Source organism: Heliangelus exortis, chromosome 16, assembly GCF_036169615.1.
Source record: "Heliangelus exortis chromosome 16, bHelExo1.hap1, whole genome shotgun sequence".
In the NCBI taxonomy this organism is placed as follows: Eukaryota; Metazoa; Chordata; class Aves; order Apodiformes; family Trochilidae; genus Heliangelus; species Heliangelus exortis.
In genome coordinates this window covers 12,063,362-12,083,009 of record NC_092437.1, presented here as the reverse complement: position 1 = coordinate 12,083,009, position 19,648 = coordinate 12,063,362, and the positions used below count along the sequence as shown (strand labels likewise).

The window sequence follows — 19,648 nt, the reverse complement described above, 5'->3', positions numbered from 1 at the left end:
TTTTGGCCTGACTTTGCACTGACACTGGCAGGCCATGGCAGGAAAGGGATATTCCCATTTTAAGGCTGTTTCCCAGCAAACTGAAGTGCAAGGGCCTTTCCTTGGCACAGCAGGGTTTGCAGCTGTGCTGGGAGGGTGCAGCTCCCTGCAGAACGGGCCAGCCCTGCGCCTCCACCACCACTTCTCAACTAACTGGCAGAGATGTGGAGACAGGAAAAGGCAGAAAATCAGGTCAGCTGGAAACGTCTCGCCATCTCTTCCTTTCATGTCTCCCTGAATCTCCCTCTCCTGGGGAAGGAAGGTCTCCTCCCACCAAAGCCTGGGGGGGAATCATGTCAAAAGCCACGTGGCGAATCCTCCATGTGGGGATGGGGGGCAAAACCTCTTGCCATGGCCTCTTCTGCAAATCTGGAAGCAAATTGCAGAGGCAGGGTGAGTCTGAAGCCAGCAGCCATTTCAGCACTGCAGTGACTCATCCCGAAAGGCGCTCAGCTTGTGGCAGCTCCCTTCCTTTCTTCTTTTTGCCTTTTTTTTTTTTAATAGCTGATGTAGCAATAAATTTAAAAAAAAACACAAAAACAAACAACAGGGGAATGTGCATATGAATATAGCATATTTACAGAGCTCCTTTAATTGAAAGAAAAATCTTCAAGTGCTTTTCAGCCCCATGGACATGAGTTGGGAAAGGCCGGAGCTGCTGGGCACCATCCACATGGGAGGGTGGGATAGAGCAGGGTGAGCACAGGGGGATCCCTGGAGCTGAGTGCTGTCTGGGGCTGAATAACACTGGGGACACGAACATGAAGCATTTAACAAAGTCCTCTCCAGAGGGAAAGAGCTAAATTAGGGCAGACACAAAAGCTTGCTCTTGCATTTCTCAGTGGCAAAGATGTCTGGGCTGTACTGAATGCTCTTTTTTCCTGGTGGTTTCTGCACACACTGGTGTGTTTGTCCCCCCAGTCTCTTCCTGCCAGCTCTGGCTGGAAGGGTTTGTACTTCTCCTGCCCATGCCATCAACTGTCCCCACTCCTGTGCCATCAGCTGTCCCCACACAGCCTTGCCTCTTCCCAGAGCCAGCCCACAGGGTGATAGCAGGGAAAGCTGAGCCATGATGAGCTCAGCATCCTCTGAGCAAGAGGAGGGGAATGGGGACCACCAGGGGACCAGCATTCCCACAGCCCCCATCTTCCTCCCAGAGCCACAGGGTGTCTGTACACACTGTTGCCAGAGGGGATCTCAGCCTGCTCCATGTCAGGAGGTTACTTAACCAAATTCCTTCAGATTTGAGCCCCATGGCTGAGCAGGAACCCCATGGATGGACCCACAGCAGTAAGGTGACTGTGGTGCCATTCTCCTGTACTGGGCAAGGGACAGGTTTTTGGTGTAATGCCTGGCTACAGCCATGGCTCTGACAGCCTGAAACCTTTTTGTCTCAGAATTTTAGTGAGCCCAGTGAGTGCCTGAGCCAGACAAGATTAATGAACACTCACTGAACTTGCTGAAGATCTTGGCTTTTGTGTCCCTCCCAACCCAGACCATTCTATGGTTCTGTGATTCTGTGCTGCATGGAGAATCATTGCTCTCTTCATGTCAGAGCACAGACTTTACAACACCAGCTATGGATTTTTCCCTGCCATACAGCCAGCCTGGCTGTTTGTTGCTGTATTTTTGTAATTTGTTTCTTTTTCAGCCAAGATTCTTTGAACAAGCAGCAGAGGACCAAGCAGGGATGCAGGCAGAGACACAAGGATGGGCTCACTGGCCAGGCCTGGATGGTCAGAGAGGAAAGGGATCCTGCAAAATGCACACAAAATCCCATGCTTCAGTGCCTCCTTCCACCAGCATTGCCATGTTGAGGGCACCCCTTACTCTTTGATCAATTTCCAGGCTCAAGACCTTGCCTTTTTAGGCAGATTCATTTACCAGGAGGGGACACATGCACCTTCTTTCCAAAGGCTTGGAGCAATGGAAGAAGAATTTGTATCCCAAGAAAATACCTGTTGGTGGACAGCCCATGCTGGGACACATCCAGGCAGGAGTCCCATTGTCCTGGGTCCTGGAAGGAGCCTCCTGATGACATCTCAGGGAAACATTGTGCTATTTTTTGTGGCCATTTTGCATGGATCAGGGGAATCAGCACATGAGTTCCCAGCACCAGCCCAGCCCCGTGCCAGGGAGCGGGGGTAATGCAGATTGCAGCCGTGTGGCTCTGCAGATGCTCCAAGCAGCACAGGATGCCCTGGGCTCCTTAACATGATCAAGTCCCAGGAACTCCTGAAGCAGAAAGGTATGTGGGCATCAGCCACTGCCTGCTGTTGATCTCTGCTCAGTCAGGCTCTGATCGTGTCGGGACCGGGGTGTTTCTCTGCTTTTCCCCCTGTCTCTGATCTGTGCCTTGCAGGGCCAGACCTCTCCATCTGCCTGCCCAGGCAGGACCATGACACAGCGGGCTCTGCTGCTCTTGCCCATCTCTCCCTGATTAATGTGTAAGCCAGCTTCATGAATCATTCATGAAGCTTTATTTAGTATAATGATTTCTGACATCCAGTGCCTGGGAATAGCATTTTGGGACAGACCGTTTGCGAGCAGCAAACTCCAGAAATAATGAGCTGACGTTTATCCCATCTGAACCAGGAGGACACAGGAGGGGAGGGAGAGGGGGAAGCAGCCCTGCCTCCTTCAGAGGGAATCACGGCTTGGGTTCTAATTAGCCAAATGTGTAAAAGCTCAACATTGACAGAGCTTTGCAATTCCCCATGTCTTGCAATCACATTGCATGTTATTAACCTACATAGCTGTTGGGGAAAGGAGCAGCTGTGTGAGCCTTGGCACAGGGAGGGCTGGAGAGGCAGGAATTCCCTCGTGCCATGCTGCTGGTGCTAATGGGGAGCTGGTGCTGGGACCTGAAGGAGCTGGGAAATGGCTTTCCCTCTGCAGCTGGAGCTGGGGAGTGGCAGGAGCTCAGCTGGGCTGCCCTAGAGCATAAATAGCCCACTCTCCTCTGTCCCAGCACTGACTGTGGGGGGTACTGGTTTCAGCTTGGAGGCTCTATCTGCAGGTGAGTGGCCCTGTCTGGGAGGGGATGTGCAGGTACCCTGGTGTCTGTGCTGGTGGGTTTGGGAACGATGATGATGATGATGATGATGAGTGTATGACCCTGACCTTGCCTCCAGCACACACGTGGGCCCTGGACTGGGTTGTGGGCTGCAGCTGGGTGGGTGAGCAGGGCTGTGGCAGGGCAGCTGCCTCTGGAAGAGGCTTTGCTTCCTCCTGGTGCTTTTCTCTCTGCAGAATGCTCCATGTGAGTCTCCAAGTGCTTTGCCAGAGCTGTTATCTGGGTAACATCCCAGCTGCCTGTCTGAGTGGAGACATCAGCCTGGCAGAAAGACTGTGGGTCTGGCACTGCTGGGGCTGCAGAGCAGGCAGGGGTGAGGAGCCTGGCAGCCCCAGCACTGCCTGCACTCTGCCCATCCTCCTGCCTACCACAGCCCCTTGTGCAGCCTGGCTTAATGCAGAGGACAGAGGTTTCTGTCTCCTCTCTTTCTCTCTCCATGGGGGCAAGAAACTGCTGGCATGCAGGGGTCTCCCCCAGCTACAGGGTGCTTCCACTGCATCTTTGTTTTCTTTTCTTTCTGGTTCCCTGGATCAGGGAAGTTCTGCCAGCATCTGACAGACTTCCTGGGTGTGCAACCTTGTGTGGCTGCAGCAGAGAGCAGCCTGGTGAGGATTCCTGGTGGGATGGAGGGGGATGGAGCCAAGCAGCTCTGCACAGATCTGCTGCTTCTTGGCTGTCATGGGGCACACAGAGCTGTTCCTGTGCCAGATTGAAGGGCTTCATCACAAGCAGCTTGCGAGGCTTGGCAGCACTTTAAGGAAGAGAGAAAAGGCAGCCAGCTGCTCTGGCAGGCCTTGACCATGGTCCCATCCAGACACTGCTGCTCTGGGGCTCCCCACACCAGGAGCTGGGTGCAGTGCACAGCCAGGGGATTGTGCTGGAGACAGAAGGGACACCTTCCACCCTGGATGTCTCAAAGGCTTCCTGGTGGCAGCCACAGGCTCCCTCCCCTGCACATTTCCCCTCACTGTGTTTGGGTAGGGTGGAAGGGTAGAGCTACTGGTGCATCCTGACCAGGCTAAGCAAGACGTGCTGGTGGCAAGACTGCAGAACAGGAGAAGAGCATCCCTATATATTCAGAAAGAAAACGCTGGAGGGCATCATCTGGTGTGAGACTGCTCTGGCCCTGAGACAGCTCTGGCCCTGACCACCACCTCCCTGCTGCTGGAGGGCAAGTTGGTCCGTGTGGGGAGCTGCTTGATATAAATCTTCCCTCAGAAGAAAACACTGAGTGAATTCATAGGTCTGATGGCCTTCAGCAGTGTGAGGATGGTGTGTATATATAAATATATATATATATATATATATTTTTTTTTTTTATGGTGGAGAGCACAATGATATTGACTCCTTTTCCCACCTGAAATACTGCTGCTTCTCTGCAGAGGACATGAGGGCTCTGTATAGCCCCTGAGCAGGGCAGATCTGCTCAGCCCATGGACTTCCCTTCTCTGGATTTGATGGGATTAGTGCATCCTGCTAGGAATAGAGCTTCCCATTCCTGGGCCAGGCTAGTCAAATAACTCCCCCTTTTCAGAGGTTTTAAAAGCTGTAGTAATTCATATTAGGCTGCCTTGAATCATTTCTTGAAAAGGTCTCACATCACTCTTGGGCACCACTGTTCAGTATTCAGATCCTGATCACCCAGAGCATAAAATATGCGGGGAGAAAGCTCCAAGAAAATATTAAAATGCTCAGATGTGTAAGGGGTGTGCTGTGGGTGAGATCTTACTTCTCCATCCTCTGGTCCACTCAGATGGAGACAGGGCAAGGTGCACTTTTGTGTGGAGAAGGGCTGCCTCTCTGATGCCAGGGAGACCCTCTGGATCCCAAGCCTTGGGGAGTCAGGAAGTGTTGGGTGTTTCCTTTGGGACTGGTATTGAGAGTGAGTGGCCCCAGAAACCCTGTTGTGGAGGAAGATGCAGACCTGCTGCATGCAAAAGGAGCTGAACAGCTCCCACCCTGTCCTATGTTGCTGCTGCTCCAGCACGATTGATATTTCTAATCCCAAACTGTGTCCTTGATTGCAGCCTTTGCCCATGTTCCCAGCACCAGACCTGGTGGGCTTGTCCCAGCAGAGAGGATCCCACAGCAGCAAGTCCTGAGCTGTGGCAAGCCCCCAGGTAGAGAAAAATAAACCCCTCCATCTCCAGGCTGCTCTAGCCCAGGGGAAGAAGCAGCACAGAAACATCTCCTGGCTGGCACAGGACTCACTGCTTTTCCTGCTGTCTTACAGGCACATGCCTAGGACACAGGGGAATTCTCTTCCTCCCCAGAGCCCTGGATGCAATGGATTTTCAGTCTAAGCACGCTGCCAGGAGCTTGCCAGGACTGATCCTGCCCTGTGCATGTTTTGGTGCACTGCCCAGCTCCTCCTGGTGGGTTCTGGCTGCACTGGGGGGTGGGGATGGGGATGTACCTGTGAGTCTCCCAAGTACAGCTGTGGTGGTGAGCTGGGTGTTGCTGGAAATGCTGTGCAGGGTGGTAAGGGACCTTTGCCTGGGAGAGCAGAGCAGAGGATTTGTTGCTGCAGCTGCAGGTGGATGTAAACGTTAGAACTTTGCCTCAGGGGTTTCTAACTTGGAGTGCTCCAGGGAGAAAGAAGCAGGACTGAGGCAGAGCATGGCCTGTCTCATGTCCTCATGGCATCCTCTGGCCCTCTAGCCATCCCCTGCCTTCCCTGGCCAGCAGCTGGGTCATAGTGGGCTGGCTCTGTCTCGGAGCAGGAGGAGAGATCTCTCCAGACCTTCACGTGGAGGTCCAGGCAGCAGTTTTGGAGAGAGGATGAAGCCCACCTGGGCTGATGCCTTGCCCTGGTCTCTGGGCAGGGCTGCCACCAGGCTGTGTGGGGCCGTGAGCACCACAAGCCAAGAGGCACCCTGTGCCTGGAGCTCTGTGTTTAATCAAACCAATTAGCAATTTAATCTTGTTAACAAACCAAGATAATTGCAGCATTATCAAATTAGCCAGCTGCATGGAAATGCCTGTTTAGTAGCTGATAATAGCTGGTCCTGGTGGAGCAGGGAGGGTTCTGATCCATGACTAATGACCTGGGGGGGGGGGGGGGAGAGGGAGAGGGGAGGGAGAGGGAGGGAGCAGGAGTGTGGGGGGGGGATGTGTGTGGTCAGGCTCCTCTGCCCTCAGCTCCTGTGCCAGCCAGGCTGTCTCAGTGTGGGGACAGCCAGGGAGCACTGGGGCTCTGCTGGTGTCACCCCATGGCTTGTGAGGCACAGTGCTTCCCTCTCAGTGGGGTGGTTTTGACATATGGGTGGTGGAGATACTTTCCTCCCAGTGCAGTGGTCAGAGCAATGTCTGGTTCTGCACTGGATGTGGCTGCTGAGCTCCCAGCCCTGGTTCTGCCTCTCCCTGGAGCTCCCAGCATGGCACAAACTCCCCGGTTACCACTGCACAAGCTCTCCAGTTCTCTCAGCCCTCCTTGGGCCTGAGCTAAGCAGAGAGGTGGTTTTTCATCATAGGATGCTTTCCTTCTCCATCACTTCCCGAGTCTTTGCCTCCCTTTCTCTAGTTCCTCCATGAGGGTGATGTGATGGTGGAAGGACTCACTCCAGCCGATGCTCTCCTCATCCTTGGCCCCGGAGCTTCCAGTGTCTGCCTCAGCACACCTGAAATATCAGTTCCACAGCCAGAGGTTTCATCCTGCTGTATCTGTGACTGGTTTACATATCTGGCCAGCTCACTCTGCTCTCCAGGTTGCCTGGCAGGGGGACCAGGAGCTCTGCCTTCAGACAGCAGCAGCTCCTGCCCCAGGCAGTGCCTGCAGGATGCTCCTCCGGACAGGGAGGTGCCGGGGGCTGGAGCTGAGTTGTTTGCAGGGTCTGCCTTCAGGTGGAAGGAGCTGGATGTGAAATGCTTCCTCCCAGCCACCCCAGTGCTCCTCCCCTCCCCCTGTCATCTAGCACTCACTCATTTTCCTCCCTAGTGTATGCAGGCAGACTTGGCTTCTCTCCCAGGCTGGGCTGGTGGCTGAGAATAGGAACATGCCAGGCTGGCATCAGCCATGGGCTGGGAGAGGTTGGTAGGCACTGTTTGCTGGGCACCAGCACAGGGTGGGTGATGCTCTGTCCCTGTCGTGGGTGGTGGCAGTGCCTGGCTCTGCTGTTGCACTGGGCAGGCCCCTCAGGCTGCACATTCTTCCTCCTGCTGATATTTCTCAGCATTTCCTGAATTTTTGGCACTGGCAATCAGCTGTAAAAAAGTTACAAGAACCCTTTAGAGCTGTGGTTTTTGTGTCCTAGCTCCAGCCTGTCCTAGGCAATTTTCTTCAGCTTAATTTTCCCTGCCAGCTCTGGCTCAGTGAGGGGCTCAGCAGACTTGTGGTTTGGGGTCCCTATAACCCTCTTCTATTCCCCTAGGCAGGCAGGGTCCATCCCCTTCCCCAGCCCTACCCTGTTTGGGATGTGTCTGGGGGGCATCCTGCTTTTCAGAGCCCCTCACAGCCTGTCAAGGGAGTCCCCCAAAGTATCCCATTTTATTTCATTCCAGCCCCTTCTCACTGCCCTCTCCTTCTGGCAGGCTTAGCTCCCATGCCAGCCCCCAGCCCTCCTCTGGCTCTGCTGACAGGATGTTCACATCCTCCTTCCCAGGCAGAAATTCTAGGGTGAAGACAGCAGCAGGAGCATGTGCTAAGGATGGGCCTGAAGGAGGTGGGGAAAGGATCTGCACATCACCAGCATTCCTGGAACAAGCTCTTTTTATTTGTTAAAGCAGCAGTGGGAGAGAGTAAGCAGGCAGGGTGGTCCTGGAGACGAGGTGATCTCTGAGCATGGGCTGGTGGCCATCCTTGTCCTGCTGAGAGGTGGCCTCAGGAAGGACAAGCCTTAGCAGAGGTGTGGGCTGCTGGCTGGTGCTGAGATGCCACAGGGATGCTGAGAAGGCCCTTGGTCTGTCCGGGGAGCAGCAGCTCACACTTGGGGAAAGGGGGAGAAAGCCACATGGTTAACAACCACCCCCCAGATCTGGGAGCTGGACACCGCTCCCTGCCCAGAGCCACTGTCCCCATATCCCTCCTTTGCTACCTCGGGTGATGTGGATGGAAGATGGACGTGAGATACATTTCCTCCCGCAGAAGGTCTGGCAGCACTTCTCGGAGCTCGGGCAGTGCCGGTCCGTGATGCAGTGGTTGGGGGGGTTGAACACGGCGCAGGTGGTGCGGACGCGTGGGCAGGACCAGGAGCTGCCTGCAAGGGGAAAGAGTTGTTGGATCCAGGCTGTTGGCAGCTGGAGGGCGCTGGGGAGATGCTCCCCAGCAAAGTCCCCCCTCCTCTCCTTTCCCATCGCAGAGGATCCCTGTAAACGCAGCTCCCTCCGGGCACCTTGCCCTAGGACATCTCCTACCTGTCGGCAGCTCTGTCCAGAGGAGGAGCATCCCCACCAGGAGGAGGGTGGTCACTGTCTTCATGCTGCCGTGTTCCTCAGAGGTGTGAGCAGCTCGGAGAGTTGGGAAGGTGGCATTTAAACTCTTGGGGAGGCTGGGGGTGGGGAAGAGGGCTGGGCATGTGCCAGTGGTGGTAACTTTTTCCTCTGCCATTGCATTATTTTCCGGAAACCTTTTGCACAAGATATAAGTGTGATTGCTCAATTTTTCAAAACCCAGTTATTCCATTGCACAATTGTCCCCAGCAGCCACAGCTGGGGCTGAGGGACAAGGCAAGGGGAGATGGTCAGGGGCATTGTCCCCCAAGCAGGCTGGAGGTGCTCTCTGCTGGGCAGGTTTCTCCAGGAGAAACCGCTGTGCTGTGTTCCCTTCTGGGGGTCCATGATGTGGCTTTTCCACTGTGCCTTACTTCCATGTGGGCCTGCAAACCAAACCTTACAGCATGATCCCGATGACCTCAGGGCTGCCTGTGCCTTCCCAGGGATCTTCTGAGGTTTTCCCAGTGGAAACCTGTCCCAACCCAGGGCTGGGCTTGGCTCCTGCCCTGCTGGTGGCATAAGCTGGTGTGGGGAAAGCAGCTTGGGCTCAGCCGAGGGTGAGTCTTTCCCAAGCTCTGTGGGATCCCATGGACCTTGTCATCTTCTCTGTGTGGCAGCAGCTCTGTAGGAAGCAGGTTGGTGCTGGAAAAAAGTGGCTGATCTCAGCAGAGTGAGAGCGTTGGCTCCATACAACCCTGTCATTGGCCAAACATCCCTTGTGTGACGGAGCCCCAACTCTGGATGGTTGTAGATATATTGGGCTGTTAGTCCTTGCTCAGGGAACAAAGATCTTGCCAACCTTCACACCTCCATCTTCTCTCCCACAAGGAGGTTGTGTCCTGTAGTCATCCCCCCAGCTTGGGACAAAGCTGTTTTCTTTAAGTGACCTTGGGCAATGGGAAATTACTCCATCTCTCACCAATGGGTCAATGTCTCCTTTGTCTTGTGTAACAGGTTCCTTGAGCCTTTCTGCAGGATTACTAGAGCTGGCAGAAACCCGAGCTGTGCTGGAAACAAGTGCTGGGAATTCCCCTGGAGCAGGGGGCACTCTGCAGCCAAACACCCCGGGTTCCTGAACAGGGTAGGCTCGGGCTGTCCCTGATTTTGTAACTAGGCAGGGCAAGGAGCAGCAAAAGCTCAGGCATCACCCCTAGATGCTCCACACAGCCCCTGAGCCCCTGGAACCCCTGCTTTTTCCACAGGGCATGGTGGCCATCTCAGACTTCCCTTCTCATCTCTCTATGTACCCCATTAACTGGGCTTCACTTACTGTCTACCTGTTAATTATTGTCCAGTTTCCCTAAGAATTCTGTGGCTGCATTTAGCTCTTTGTAAAGTCATTTATTAAATAACTGGGAGAGTATTTAGCCAACCCAAACAGACTTTCTGGGCCACGTACCAACAATTTAGCACTTCTAAAGAGAAATACCAGTGATGGATTAATTTTTAAGCAATCCTAAGGTGTTTGGTTGCTGCCAGGGCTGGCGAGGACAGTTCTGTGCTTTCAGCTGGTGCCAGGATCTGGCTGAGGGGCTGCACCTTCAAGAGAGGAGAAAACACCAAGGAGTAAGGCATGGATTCAGCTGCAGAGAAGCCAGGGTGGAAGAAATCCAACTGAAAGATTTTTGATAGTGCTTTATCCACAGGGTAAAAGTCTAAAATCTGCTTCTATTGTAACCTCCCGCAGAACATCCCATCCCATCCCATCCCATCCCATCCCAGGGCATTGCTGTGCACAGGGACCACCTGCAGTCCCTGCATTGTGCTCTGCCACGTCTGCAGCTCCCATTGCTCCAGGTTTGGAGCAGAACTGTCCCCGTTCCACACTGCTCATGCTCTCCTCCATGAAAGGCACTTTGCGAGCCTCCTCTAGGGCAGCGAGCACTAAAGATGCTGATGCTGCAGTTTCCCAGCCATGCTGGGGGTGCCATCAGCCTCCTGTCCCCCATGGCCATGCCCCACCCTTGGCAGGGTGCACAAAGCACCCGAGGGACAGTATGTACCCCATAAAGCAGCCCTTGACCCTTAGCGGGCAGTGCAATGCTTTCAGGCTGATGCCGAGCCTGCTCCATCCACCCCAGCTCATGGCTGCGGATGCTCCTCTCCTCCCCAGCAGAAGGGGTGCTGGCAGCCCAGGGCACCCTCATTAGCGCTGGGCTCTGGTGCCATCTAGTGAAAAGCCATTAAAAGAGGTTCTGCAGGACCGAGCAGACACAGCCCTGCTCCCAGGTACCATCCCACAGCCTGTCCTGGGGGTGCTATCCCGAAAACCCCATCTCAGCTCCTGCTGCTCCTCCCTGTGCCCCGCACACCTCCCCACCGCTGCTCTGCCATCCCCAAGGCTGCCAGCCCAGCTCCACTGCCTGCAGCCTCCCTTAGGATTTGCCAAAATGACATTGGGCCAACTGAGGCTTATCCATGCCCTCGGGCCATGCCGTTATCCTCCCTGATAGAGCTTGTTGTTAAATCCCAAACTCACTTAATTGCTTCCTTCTACCACCCCCTCATTTTTATTTTTTTTTTTCCCCTGCAGCTACTCTGCATTCTTTCGGGAGCTACACACAAAGCTGTATATTTTGGGGGGAGCTGCAGAGAAGTTCCAGCCCCCAGTTTTGAGGTTGCAGCACCCTGCTGTGGTTTGCTGGTCCCTGCACTCTGCAGCAACAGTACCTGGGCTAGGATGTGGTTTATGACCATCAGCACCTTCCAACCCGCACCCTCCCACCCCCCCAGGATGTCTGCTGGGCTGTGAGGTAGGTGATAGAGGGGCTGTGGGGCTGATGGGTGGGATGTGGGGCTGCCAGCTGGGATTCCTTGGCATCCCTCCCCATGCAGCCAGCCAGGATGCTCGGCAGCTCTCCTGCCCGGAGCAGATGAGTCTGAGCACCAGGACCATGTTGCCCATGGGTCTAGTTCACCCTGCACCACAGACTTGGCATTTTTACACCCCCATAAAACAGGCACTGAGCTCCCTGTGCTCTAACAAGCACAGGCTCCAAAGTAAACATTGGTGACAGTGACACACAGCCCCTGCTGGCTCCCTCCAGCTGAGGCCGAGTCTGCAGTGTCCTGGGGTGCCCACAGAGCAAGGATTTTCCTGAAGGATTTTTGGAGCCTGAGGCCACGGGGCCTTTGCAAAAGCCAGAGGCCCCTGTTCTGATGCAGAGAATCCTCTGTGGCCCTGCAGCCCAGCAAGAAGGCTGTGTCATACAAATTATCAGAGTGTTTATTATCAGAATAGAAATTTCCATTTATAAAAGAAGTGTTTAAAAATAGCACTACCCTGCTCTCAAAAGGAAATATATATATATACACACACACACATAGATATTTATATAAAGAATTATTGCCATTTTTCTATGTGATATAAAAAAGAAAAACAAAACAAAAAAAAATCAAACAAAAATAACAAGATAATGACCAATTCCCATACAATTCTATCAGAATGTGGGCAAGGGGCTCTGCTGATTCCTGCCACCTGCTTTCCCACGGGTGCACCCTCGGGCACCATGCAGAGCTGAGCAGCACAAATGCCTGTTCCCTGCCCATGGTGTCTGCTCTCCCTGCCCCACCACTGGGCAGCAGATGCTGAGCCAGCAGAAGCTCTCAGGTTGTGAGCACTGTAGGTTTTTTCCTCTTGCAAAGCAGCTTGCTGGGGGGGGGGCGGGGGTTGTGCTGAGGCTGGTTCATCCCAGCCACTTCAGTAAAAAGCCAGGTGTCACCTCTCCTTGGCCACACAGATGTCCCACCTCATCCCAGACCTGCCAGCTCAGAGAAATGAGGCAACAGTGATGGCTGAACCCCTTAGCTTCACAGCAGGGGGATTTGCTCAAGTTCTTTTTTGTGGTTTGGTTTGGGTTTTTGTAGGATTCTGGGGTTTTAAAATACACTCCATGTCCCCCTGGGGATTTTGTGATACAAGAACAAACACTGATGCTTTAGAATAACCTAGCAATAAGAATGCCATGTAGCTACTGTCCATCCCTGTGCCCCATCTGAGTGCTGCAGCCTTTTGCAAGGATCACTTCTGGTTGGCAATCTGCTGTTCCAAGTCTTCAAGTCGGGCTGTCATCTGAGCAAGTGAACATGTTAAGGAAAAGCATGAGCTGGAAGGACAGGTGCTTCTTCCCCTTGCAGGAACCCAGAATCTTCCCCAGTCCCATTTCCTCATCCCCTGTCCCTGTGTATGGTCTGCCCCAGGGCAGCTCTGTACCCAGACAGCCCAGGCATCACCCCAAAGGATATTTTTCTCAGTCAGGCTCTGCAGGATGGCCACGGTGTTCGTCTGGAACTGCACCAGCGCCCCACACTCACATGGGCTGCGGATCTCTGTCTTCCCTTTGCCTTCCTCTGTGACCACAAGTTTGGGTGCAGTCAGAGCCACGGCCCCAGGGTGCCCTGCTCTCCCCTGCTCCCACACAACGTGAGTCCCTTGTTCCTGCAGACACCTGCTAGGGCTGGACCCAAGCTTCAGGGCTTTCCCATTTTCCCCTCTTTTTCCAGTCTTGCTCCTTTTTGCAATGTTGCACCCCTGCAAGCCCAGTGAGCTCTCTGCCATGTATCCCACCAGGCATCCCCACAGAGCTGCTGTGCACAGGGTCCCAGTATGCTGGGGAAAACCAGTACTGAGCTTTAATTTGCCTCTAAGCCCGAGTGGCACATGATGGAGGGGAGCTGACCCCACATCTGCAGCCCCAAGGGAGTCTCTGGGGGTCCAAGAGCACCAGAGGGGAACCCTAGCTAGCCCCAGGGCAGGAAGAACCCCATAGGAACCCAGTGCAGTCCTCCTTCACATGGCACCAGCAGAAGTGCAAGTCTGGATGAGATGGGATACCCTTGGAGCTTGGGCAGCATCCCCCAGGGCAGGGTGAGACCCCAGACTCTGCCTGTGCACCACAGTAGCTGCTCACACACCATCCCTTTTACATTAACCCCCCTGCAGCTCCACTTCCTCCTCTGCCAAAATTCCTACCTCTAGACCCCCAGCAGCCTAACGAGATCCAGAGTCACCCTTGGCTCACATCAGCCCAGCCTGGTCCTGGGGCATGAGACACAGGGACACAGGGTGACAGACACACAGAGCATCCCTGTGGGGTGAGGTCTCCCTCCAGCTCAGGGCTGAGCACAATCAGAGCTGGGGGCACCCACCTGGGCAGATATTCAGCTTGAAGTTCTCCACAAGGTGGGTCATGGTGGTGAAGTCTGCTGAGTAGGAGAAGTGCTGCTCCACCGGCTCAGAGGCGATGGCTCTCAGCTCCTCTTCCACAGCTTTGCCCACACCCACAGCGAACATGATGATCCCTGCATGGCAAGGACAGACCCTGAGCACTGTGACAGCCACCTGGCCCCAAACAGCCCTGAGTCCATGGGAAGCAAATCTGAGGAGGCAGGATTTCCCCCAGGCTTCCCAAATACACAGCAGGGATTTGGGAGGGAGAGCAGGAGCACGGCACCATGGCCACAGTGCAGGATGCTGCAAAGGGACACTGCTCAGAGCACCCGTGACCACAGCAGAGGTACTGTGAACCCAGATGATGCTGCAGCCTCCCCCAGAGAAAGCCACCCCAAGGAACCCTCGCAAGATTTGCAATTTGGGTTTTCCCCAGCCCCTCACACCTGACTCCTTTGCTCTCCTGGCCCATTCAGAGATGTCATCCTGGGAGCGTCCATCTGTGAAGACGAGCCCGATCCTGGGCACGTTGTGGGAGAGAGGCCTGGCACCTTCCAGCTCAGAGAAACTGTGCTCCACCATGTGCTTGAGGGCAAGGCCTGTCATGGTGCCTTTCTCCATGTACTCCACCTCCATCACTGCTTTCTTGATCTCATCTGCACTGTGGTATTTGTTGAGGGGGAACTCGGTGCGGACGCGGCTGGAGTACTGCACCAGCCCCACCCGTGTGCCGTGGGGGGACACCTCCAGCAGGTCCACGATGCGGTTCACAAACTGCTTCACCAGCTCAAAGTTTTGGGGCCGGACACTCTTGGAGCCATCGATCACCATCACCAGGTCAACGTGCCCAGCCCCACAGCCTGTAAGCACAGGGGGAAGGTGAGAAAGGAGCAGCCAGGCCATGGGCATGGCCAAGGTGAAGATGACAAGGGCTGGGGCACCACGTGGATCCTCTGGACCTGCAGCCAGGGTGATGCTGGGGGGCGGGGCAAAGCTTGCCTGGGGGTCTCAGCTCAAAACCTCCACTGCCACCTCAATGTCTCTCTTTTCCTCAACCTCTCCTCAAAGCTCCTGTTGCATCTTCTGGGCCATGACTGTGAGGATGTGAGCCCACATCTACCCCCAGGCAGCCGGGGGGCTCCCCTAAGGCCAACCAGCTCTCCATCCTCACCCAATCCAGCTCAAAATCCCAGTGAGACCCCCAGCTTAGTTTCAGAACAGAGCCCTGTTGACGGGGCAGCCATGTCATGGTACTCACTGCTGCAGGTCTTGCCATCAGCCTGGAGGTGCTGGCCCTCGGGGCACACGCAGTGGTAGGAACCCTCTCTGCTCACACACTTGAACTCGCAGCCATGATCCACCCCATTGCAGAGGTCGGTGGCTGGAAGGCAAGCCAAGGGCTCAGAGTTATCCCTATCCAGGCAGGGGTGTCCAGGAAGAGCTGTTCACTCCCCTGGGGACTGGGAAGGACAGAAAGGGATGTGTACGTACCCCTGCAGGACCTGCCATCGGGCTGCAGCCTGAAGCCAGGGTGGCAGCGGCAGTAGTGGCCGTGGGGGATGCTCACACACTCGTGCTGGCAGCTGTGGTTGCCAAAGCTGCAGTAATCGGTCACTGGTGAGAGAGGAGAGGGGTGGGCAGGAAGGGAAAGAGAAGAGGTGGAGAGGGAGAGTGAGAAACTGTCCTTTTCACTCTGAGGAAAAGGACTTGGGAGTGCTGGTGAATGAGAAGTTCAACACGAGCTGTCAGTGTACACCTCCAGCCAATAAAGCCAACGGGAGCCTTGGCTGCATCAGGGGAAGCGTGGCCAGCAGGTTGAGGGAAGTGATTCTCCCCTTCTATTCTGCTCTCACGAGACCCCATCTGGAGTACTGCATCCAGTTCTGGAGCCCCTAGTGCAAGAAAGACATGGATGTGCTGGAGTGTGTACAGAGAAGGACCACAAGGATGATCAGAGGGCTGGAGCACCTCTCCTGTGAAGACAGACTGGGAGAGTTGGGGTTATTCAGTCTGGAGAGGAGAAGGCTCTGAGGGGACCTTATTGCAGCCTTCCAGTATCTGAACAGGGTCACAAGAAAGCTGGGGAGGGACATTTTAGGATGTCAGGTAGTGACAGGACTAGGGGGAATGGACTCAAATAGAGGAGGGTAGATTTAGATTGGATGTTAGGAAGAAGTTCTTCACCATGAGGGTGGTGAAGTACTGGAACAGGTAGAAAGAGGTGGTAGAAGCCCCATCCCTGGAGGTTTTTAAGGCCAGGCTGGACAGGGCTCTGAGCAACCTGATCCGGTGGGAGGTGTCCCTGCCCATGGCAGGGGGGTTGGAACTGGATGATCTTAAAGGTCCCTTTCAACACTGAAAATTCTATGACTCTATGAGAGGCAAAGGAAGAAGGGTCAGGGAAGGAGAGGGACACTTACAGGTGCAGGTCCTCTTGTCCTGGTTGAGGTGGTAGCCAGCACGGCAGCGGCACAGGTAGGACCCATGGGTGCTGACACAGTGGTGCTGGCAGCTGTGCCGCCCCTCTGCGCAGGCATCGATGGCTGTGGGGGGACAGGACACCCATCAATCACCCTCCTGGCCCAGCCTCCCCTGGGCTGCCGAGCAGGGGCTGCTCCAGGGCTTCAAAGCAGCTCCCAGCACCAAGAAGGAAAAGTCCTGGGGTGGTGGCCGACCAGTACAGAGAAACATCCAGAGCCAAACCACAGTGCACTGGGGCTGGGACCTGCATCCCCTGCTACCCACTGCCTGGAGATCCACTGAGTGACTGACAGTCACCCACATGAGCTCCGAGTGTCCCACCCCAGAGAGGTGACCAGGATTTAGCACTGCTGGATGCCTGCGGCCACTACAGACCCAGGAGCCTGCAGACCCAGTGAGCAGAGCATGCTGGTGTCACTGGGTCCTCTGCTGTGCTGCTGCTCCATGAGACCTGTAACTACAAGTCCCCTATGAGTGTTAGGATTACAAAAAAGGGTTTTTACAGGAACAGGTCTTTCCGTCCACGTTGAGCCTGTAGCCTGGGTTGCATTCACAGTAGAAGGAGCCAGGGGTGGTGACGCAGCTGTGCTGGCAGCCGTGCTCCTGCTCCAGGCACATGTCCACCCCTGTGAGACAGAAAGGGCATCAGTGCTTCCCACAGGCACGCTGGATGCACGGGGACCCTAGCTCTGGAATGTGCCCTGTCCCCATGGCTGAAGCCCCAGGATGACCTGAACAGCCCTGGCCCTTCCAGCCCCAGCACTCACCCACTGATCCCCAGTGCAGACACAGCATGGGGCAGAATTCTGAAGCCCTCAGCTTTCAGATCTGCCTGGGCACTAAATCAGCGCTGGATATTAATTGATATTAAGCTGTTAATAGCTTGAACTGAGTAAGCAAAAGCTGGAGCCCCACGCTGAAGGATCCAGGTCTGTGTCTGTGCTGCCAGGAGCCTGCAGAGCTGGTGGGGAAGCAGGGATCAGGGCAGGCAAGTGATGGGATGGATGCTGGATGCAATAGCATCAGGACCACACCAAGGTCCTGGGGGCAACAGATGGTCAGCCCTGGACCTCCAGCCTGGCAAGCAGGGCCACACCACAGCACTGATGAAGCCCTGCAGGGATGTGCCCCAGGCTGCCTCGAAGAGACTGGCAGCTGCCTTCTTTTTTCCCTTTCACAGGTGCTGAAGCACATGAGCAAGGTCTTGCCAGCCCACTGCAGTGCCAGGTCTCCAGCAAAGCCTGCCAGCACGGGAGGGGACAGACAGGTCCCAGCCTGAAATCTCCTAAGCTGTGCCAGCCTCATTTGCAAAGCAGCCTCCCAGCTCCCAGATGCTCCAGAGCAGCACCAGGGTTAACTAAAGACAAATGTGGGTGTAGCAAATGCCATGCTCATGTCTACAGAGGAGAAAACCCTTCCAGATGTGTCACCTGTCCCCATCACAGCCAGGGAAACTGGCTTCACATTTCCTGCTTTGTGATTCTCTCACTACTGCTGCTACAATGCCCTGGCATGGAGAAGTGCTGCAGGGCATGGGTGAAGAAAAGCACCTGCTTGAAATGCTTCCAAAGTTTTCCTGATCTCACCCCAGCAGAGGAAAAGCATCCCATCAGAGGAGGTCGCTCCTCTGTCCAAGCTGCTTCTTGGCAGCCACCCCAAACACCCCCATGAAGGTCATCTCCTAGCACAGGAGAAGAGCAGGCACCAGGGCCACCAGCCACCCAGAACCACAGCTCTCACCCACCACAGAGCTTGTCCTGGAACTGCTTCCCAAACTGCTGGATGAGCTCAAAGGACTCCACCAGGAAAACGTGCTCCTCCAGCGGTGGCGAAGCCATGGCCCGCAGCGAGTTCATGTCAGCCCGTTGGATGCCCACAGCGTAGATCTCAATGCCAGCATTCCGGGCCTGGGCGGCCACCTCGGTGACGTGGTCCTGGGGCCGTCCATCTGTCACGATGATGGCGATGCGGGGGATCTTCTTGTGCAGAGGGCGGGCACCCTCTTGAGTGGTGAAGGCCACGTTCATGACGTACTGGATGGCCAGCCCCGTCATGGTGCCCTGGGCCAGAGGGATGATGCTGTTGATGGCCTTCTCCATGTCCACCCGTGTGAAGAAAGTCTTGAGGGAGAAGATGTTCTGCACTTGGCTGGAGTACTGGATCACTCCCACCCGCGTGGCGTTGGGGCCCAGGTCCAGGTTGCTGATGATGTCCACCATGAACCGCCGCATGGTCTCGAACTCAAAGGGACGCACGCTGCGGGAGCTGTCGATCACAAAGACAATGTCCAGGGGCCCTGTCCTGCACTTCAGGGCTGGAAGGGGAAAAAAAGATGGCTCAGCCTCACACCTGCCTGTGGGAATGAGGGCTGGGAGCCGAGACATCCCACTGGGGATGACACTGGCTCCTGCTCCCTGCATTTCCACAGCCGATGGATCCGGGGCTGTGGAAATGTTTCTGTCTGTAGGCACGTGCCCTGGCAAGCTTTAGGTAGAGGTTTAGGCTGTGGTGTCTTCACCTCTACAGTAAACTGGAGCATTAAAGTGTAGAACATCCCCATGCTGCCCTCTACAAGCTGCAGCTCCTGCTCCAGACCTCTGCACTGCAGGGGCTTCTCCAGCAATACTGCTCTGGGCAATTCTTCTGTTCCCCCTGCAGCTCCAGCTTCCTCTGGTTTGTACTGCATTTTGCCAGTTTTTACCTAAAGACAGGCCTTGTTTTGTTGTTTTGGTTTGGTTTCGTTGGCTTTTGGGTTGTTTTGTTTTGTTTAAGAGAGGAAAATGAGGGAGCGAAAAGCGTGGCTAAGGGCACACATATGGCAGGAACTGAGCCAAAGAACCTCTCTTGGACATATGGGTGCTACTTCCAGTGCACACCAGGAGAGCGTTTAGCAAGTGAAATGCCAATGAACATATTTTGCTTGGCTTGCATGTCCCCAAGCCTGGGAGAATTTGGCCCTAATAGGAAGCAAACACTTTGAGTCCTCATGGGATGATGTCCAGACCCAGGCTGTCATTTCAACTGCTCTGAGGGTCTCAGAAACATATCTGGCTCTGTCCTCTGTTCAGTGTCTTCACTGTTTTTAAACTGGAATGGATTTATCTCCCTCTGCCCAGGGAGGAGAGAAGCTGATGCCTCTGGGTTTGCTTTTTCCCCTCCATGAGGACACCCCTGTGGGGAGGGAGTTCCCCTCACACCTCCCACTGAGGCTGAAGCCTGAGGGCAGGGGGGTGACAAGCCCTGAGTTGGGCTGTGCCAAGGCTGAGGATGTTCCTGGAGCAAATGGCACCAAACCCATGGTGCTGGGGACAGGGTCAGGTTCCTGCTCCCCTGGGCAATACTGGGAATTTCAGGTCTCACACCTTGGGGGGATCCTCCATCCTCCAGTGGGGATGCCACTGAAGAAGAAGCATCAGGTCCCTCCACCTCAAGCAGCAAGCCACCCTCCAAAG

The 19,648-nt window shown here is 55.0% G+C and overlaps 2 protein-coding genes across 2 annotated transcripts in view; both read right to left on the bottom strand.

Moving 5' to 3' along the window:
- Positions 1 to 7,805: 7,805 nt before the first annotated feature.
- Positions 7,806 to 8,614, bottom strand: PI3 (peptidase inhibitor 3). The gene is made up of 3 exons (XM_071759957.1): positions 8,468 to 8,614; positions 8,149 to 8,310; positions 7,806 to 8,039 (listed from the first exon to the last, which is right to left on the bottom strand). Exons 1-3 carry the CDS (start codon positions 8,529 to 8,531, stop codon positions 8,035 to 8,037), a joined length of 231 nt encoding a protein of 76 aa, XP_071616058.1. The 5' UTR covers positions 8,532 to 8,614; the 3' UTR covers positions 7,806 to 8,034.
- A 3,134-nt stretch (positions 8,615 to 11,748) lies between these two features.
- MATN4 (matrilin 4) overlaps positions 11,749 to 19,648 on the bottom strand; it is a 22,340-nt gene continuing 14,440 nt past the window's right edge. Inside the window, exons 4-12 of the mRNA XM_071759639.1 lie at positions 17,941 to 18,510; positions 16,700 to 16,822; positions 16,136 to 16,258; positions 15,207 to 15,329; positions 14,974 to 15,096; positions 14,162 to 14,575; positions 13,694 to 13,846; positions 12,791 to 12,895; positions 11,749 to 12,625 (exon numbers count right to left, since the gene is read on the bottom strand). Coding sequence (XP_071615740.1) covers positions 12,567 to 12,625; positions 12,791 to 12,895; positions 13,694 to 13,846; positions 14,162 to 14,575; positions 14,974 to 15,096; positions 15,207 to 15,329; positions 16,136 to 16,258; positions 16,700 to 16,822; positions 17,941 to 18,510 — 1,793 coding nt within the window. The 3' untranslated portion in view covers positions 11,749 to 12,566. The remainder of the gene's footprint in view (positions 12,626 to 12,790; positions 12,896 to 13,693; positions 13,847 to 14,161; positions 14,576 to 14,973; positions 15,097 to 15,206; positions 15,330 to 16,135; positions 16,259 to 16,699; positions 16,823 to 17,940; positions 18,511 to 19,648) is intronic.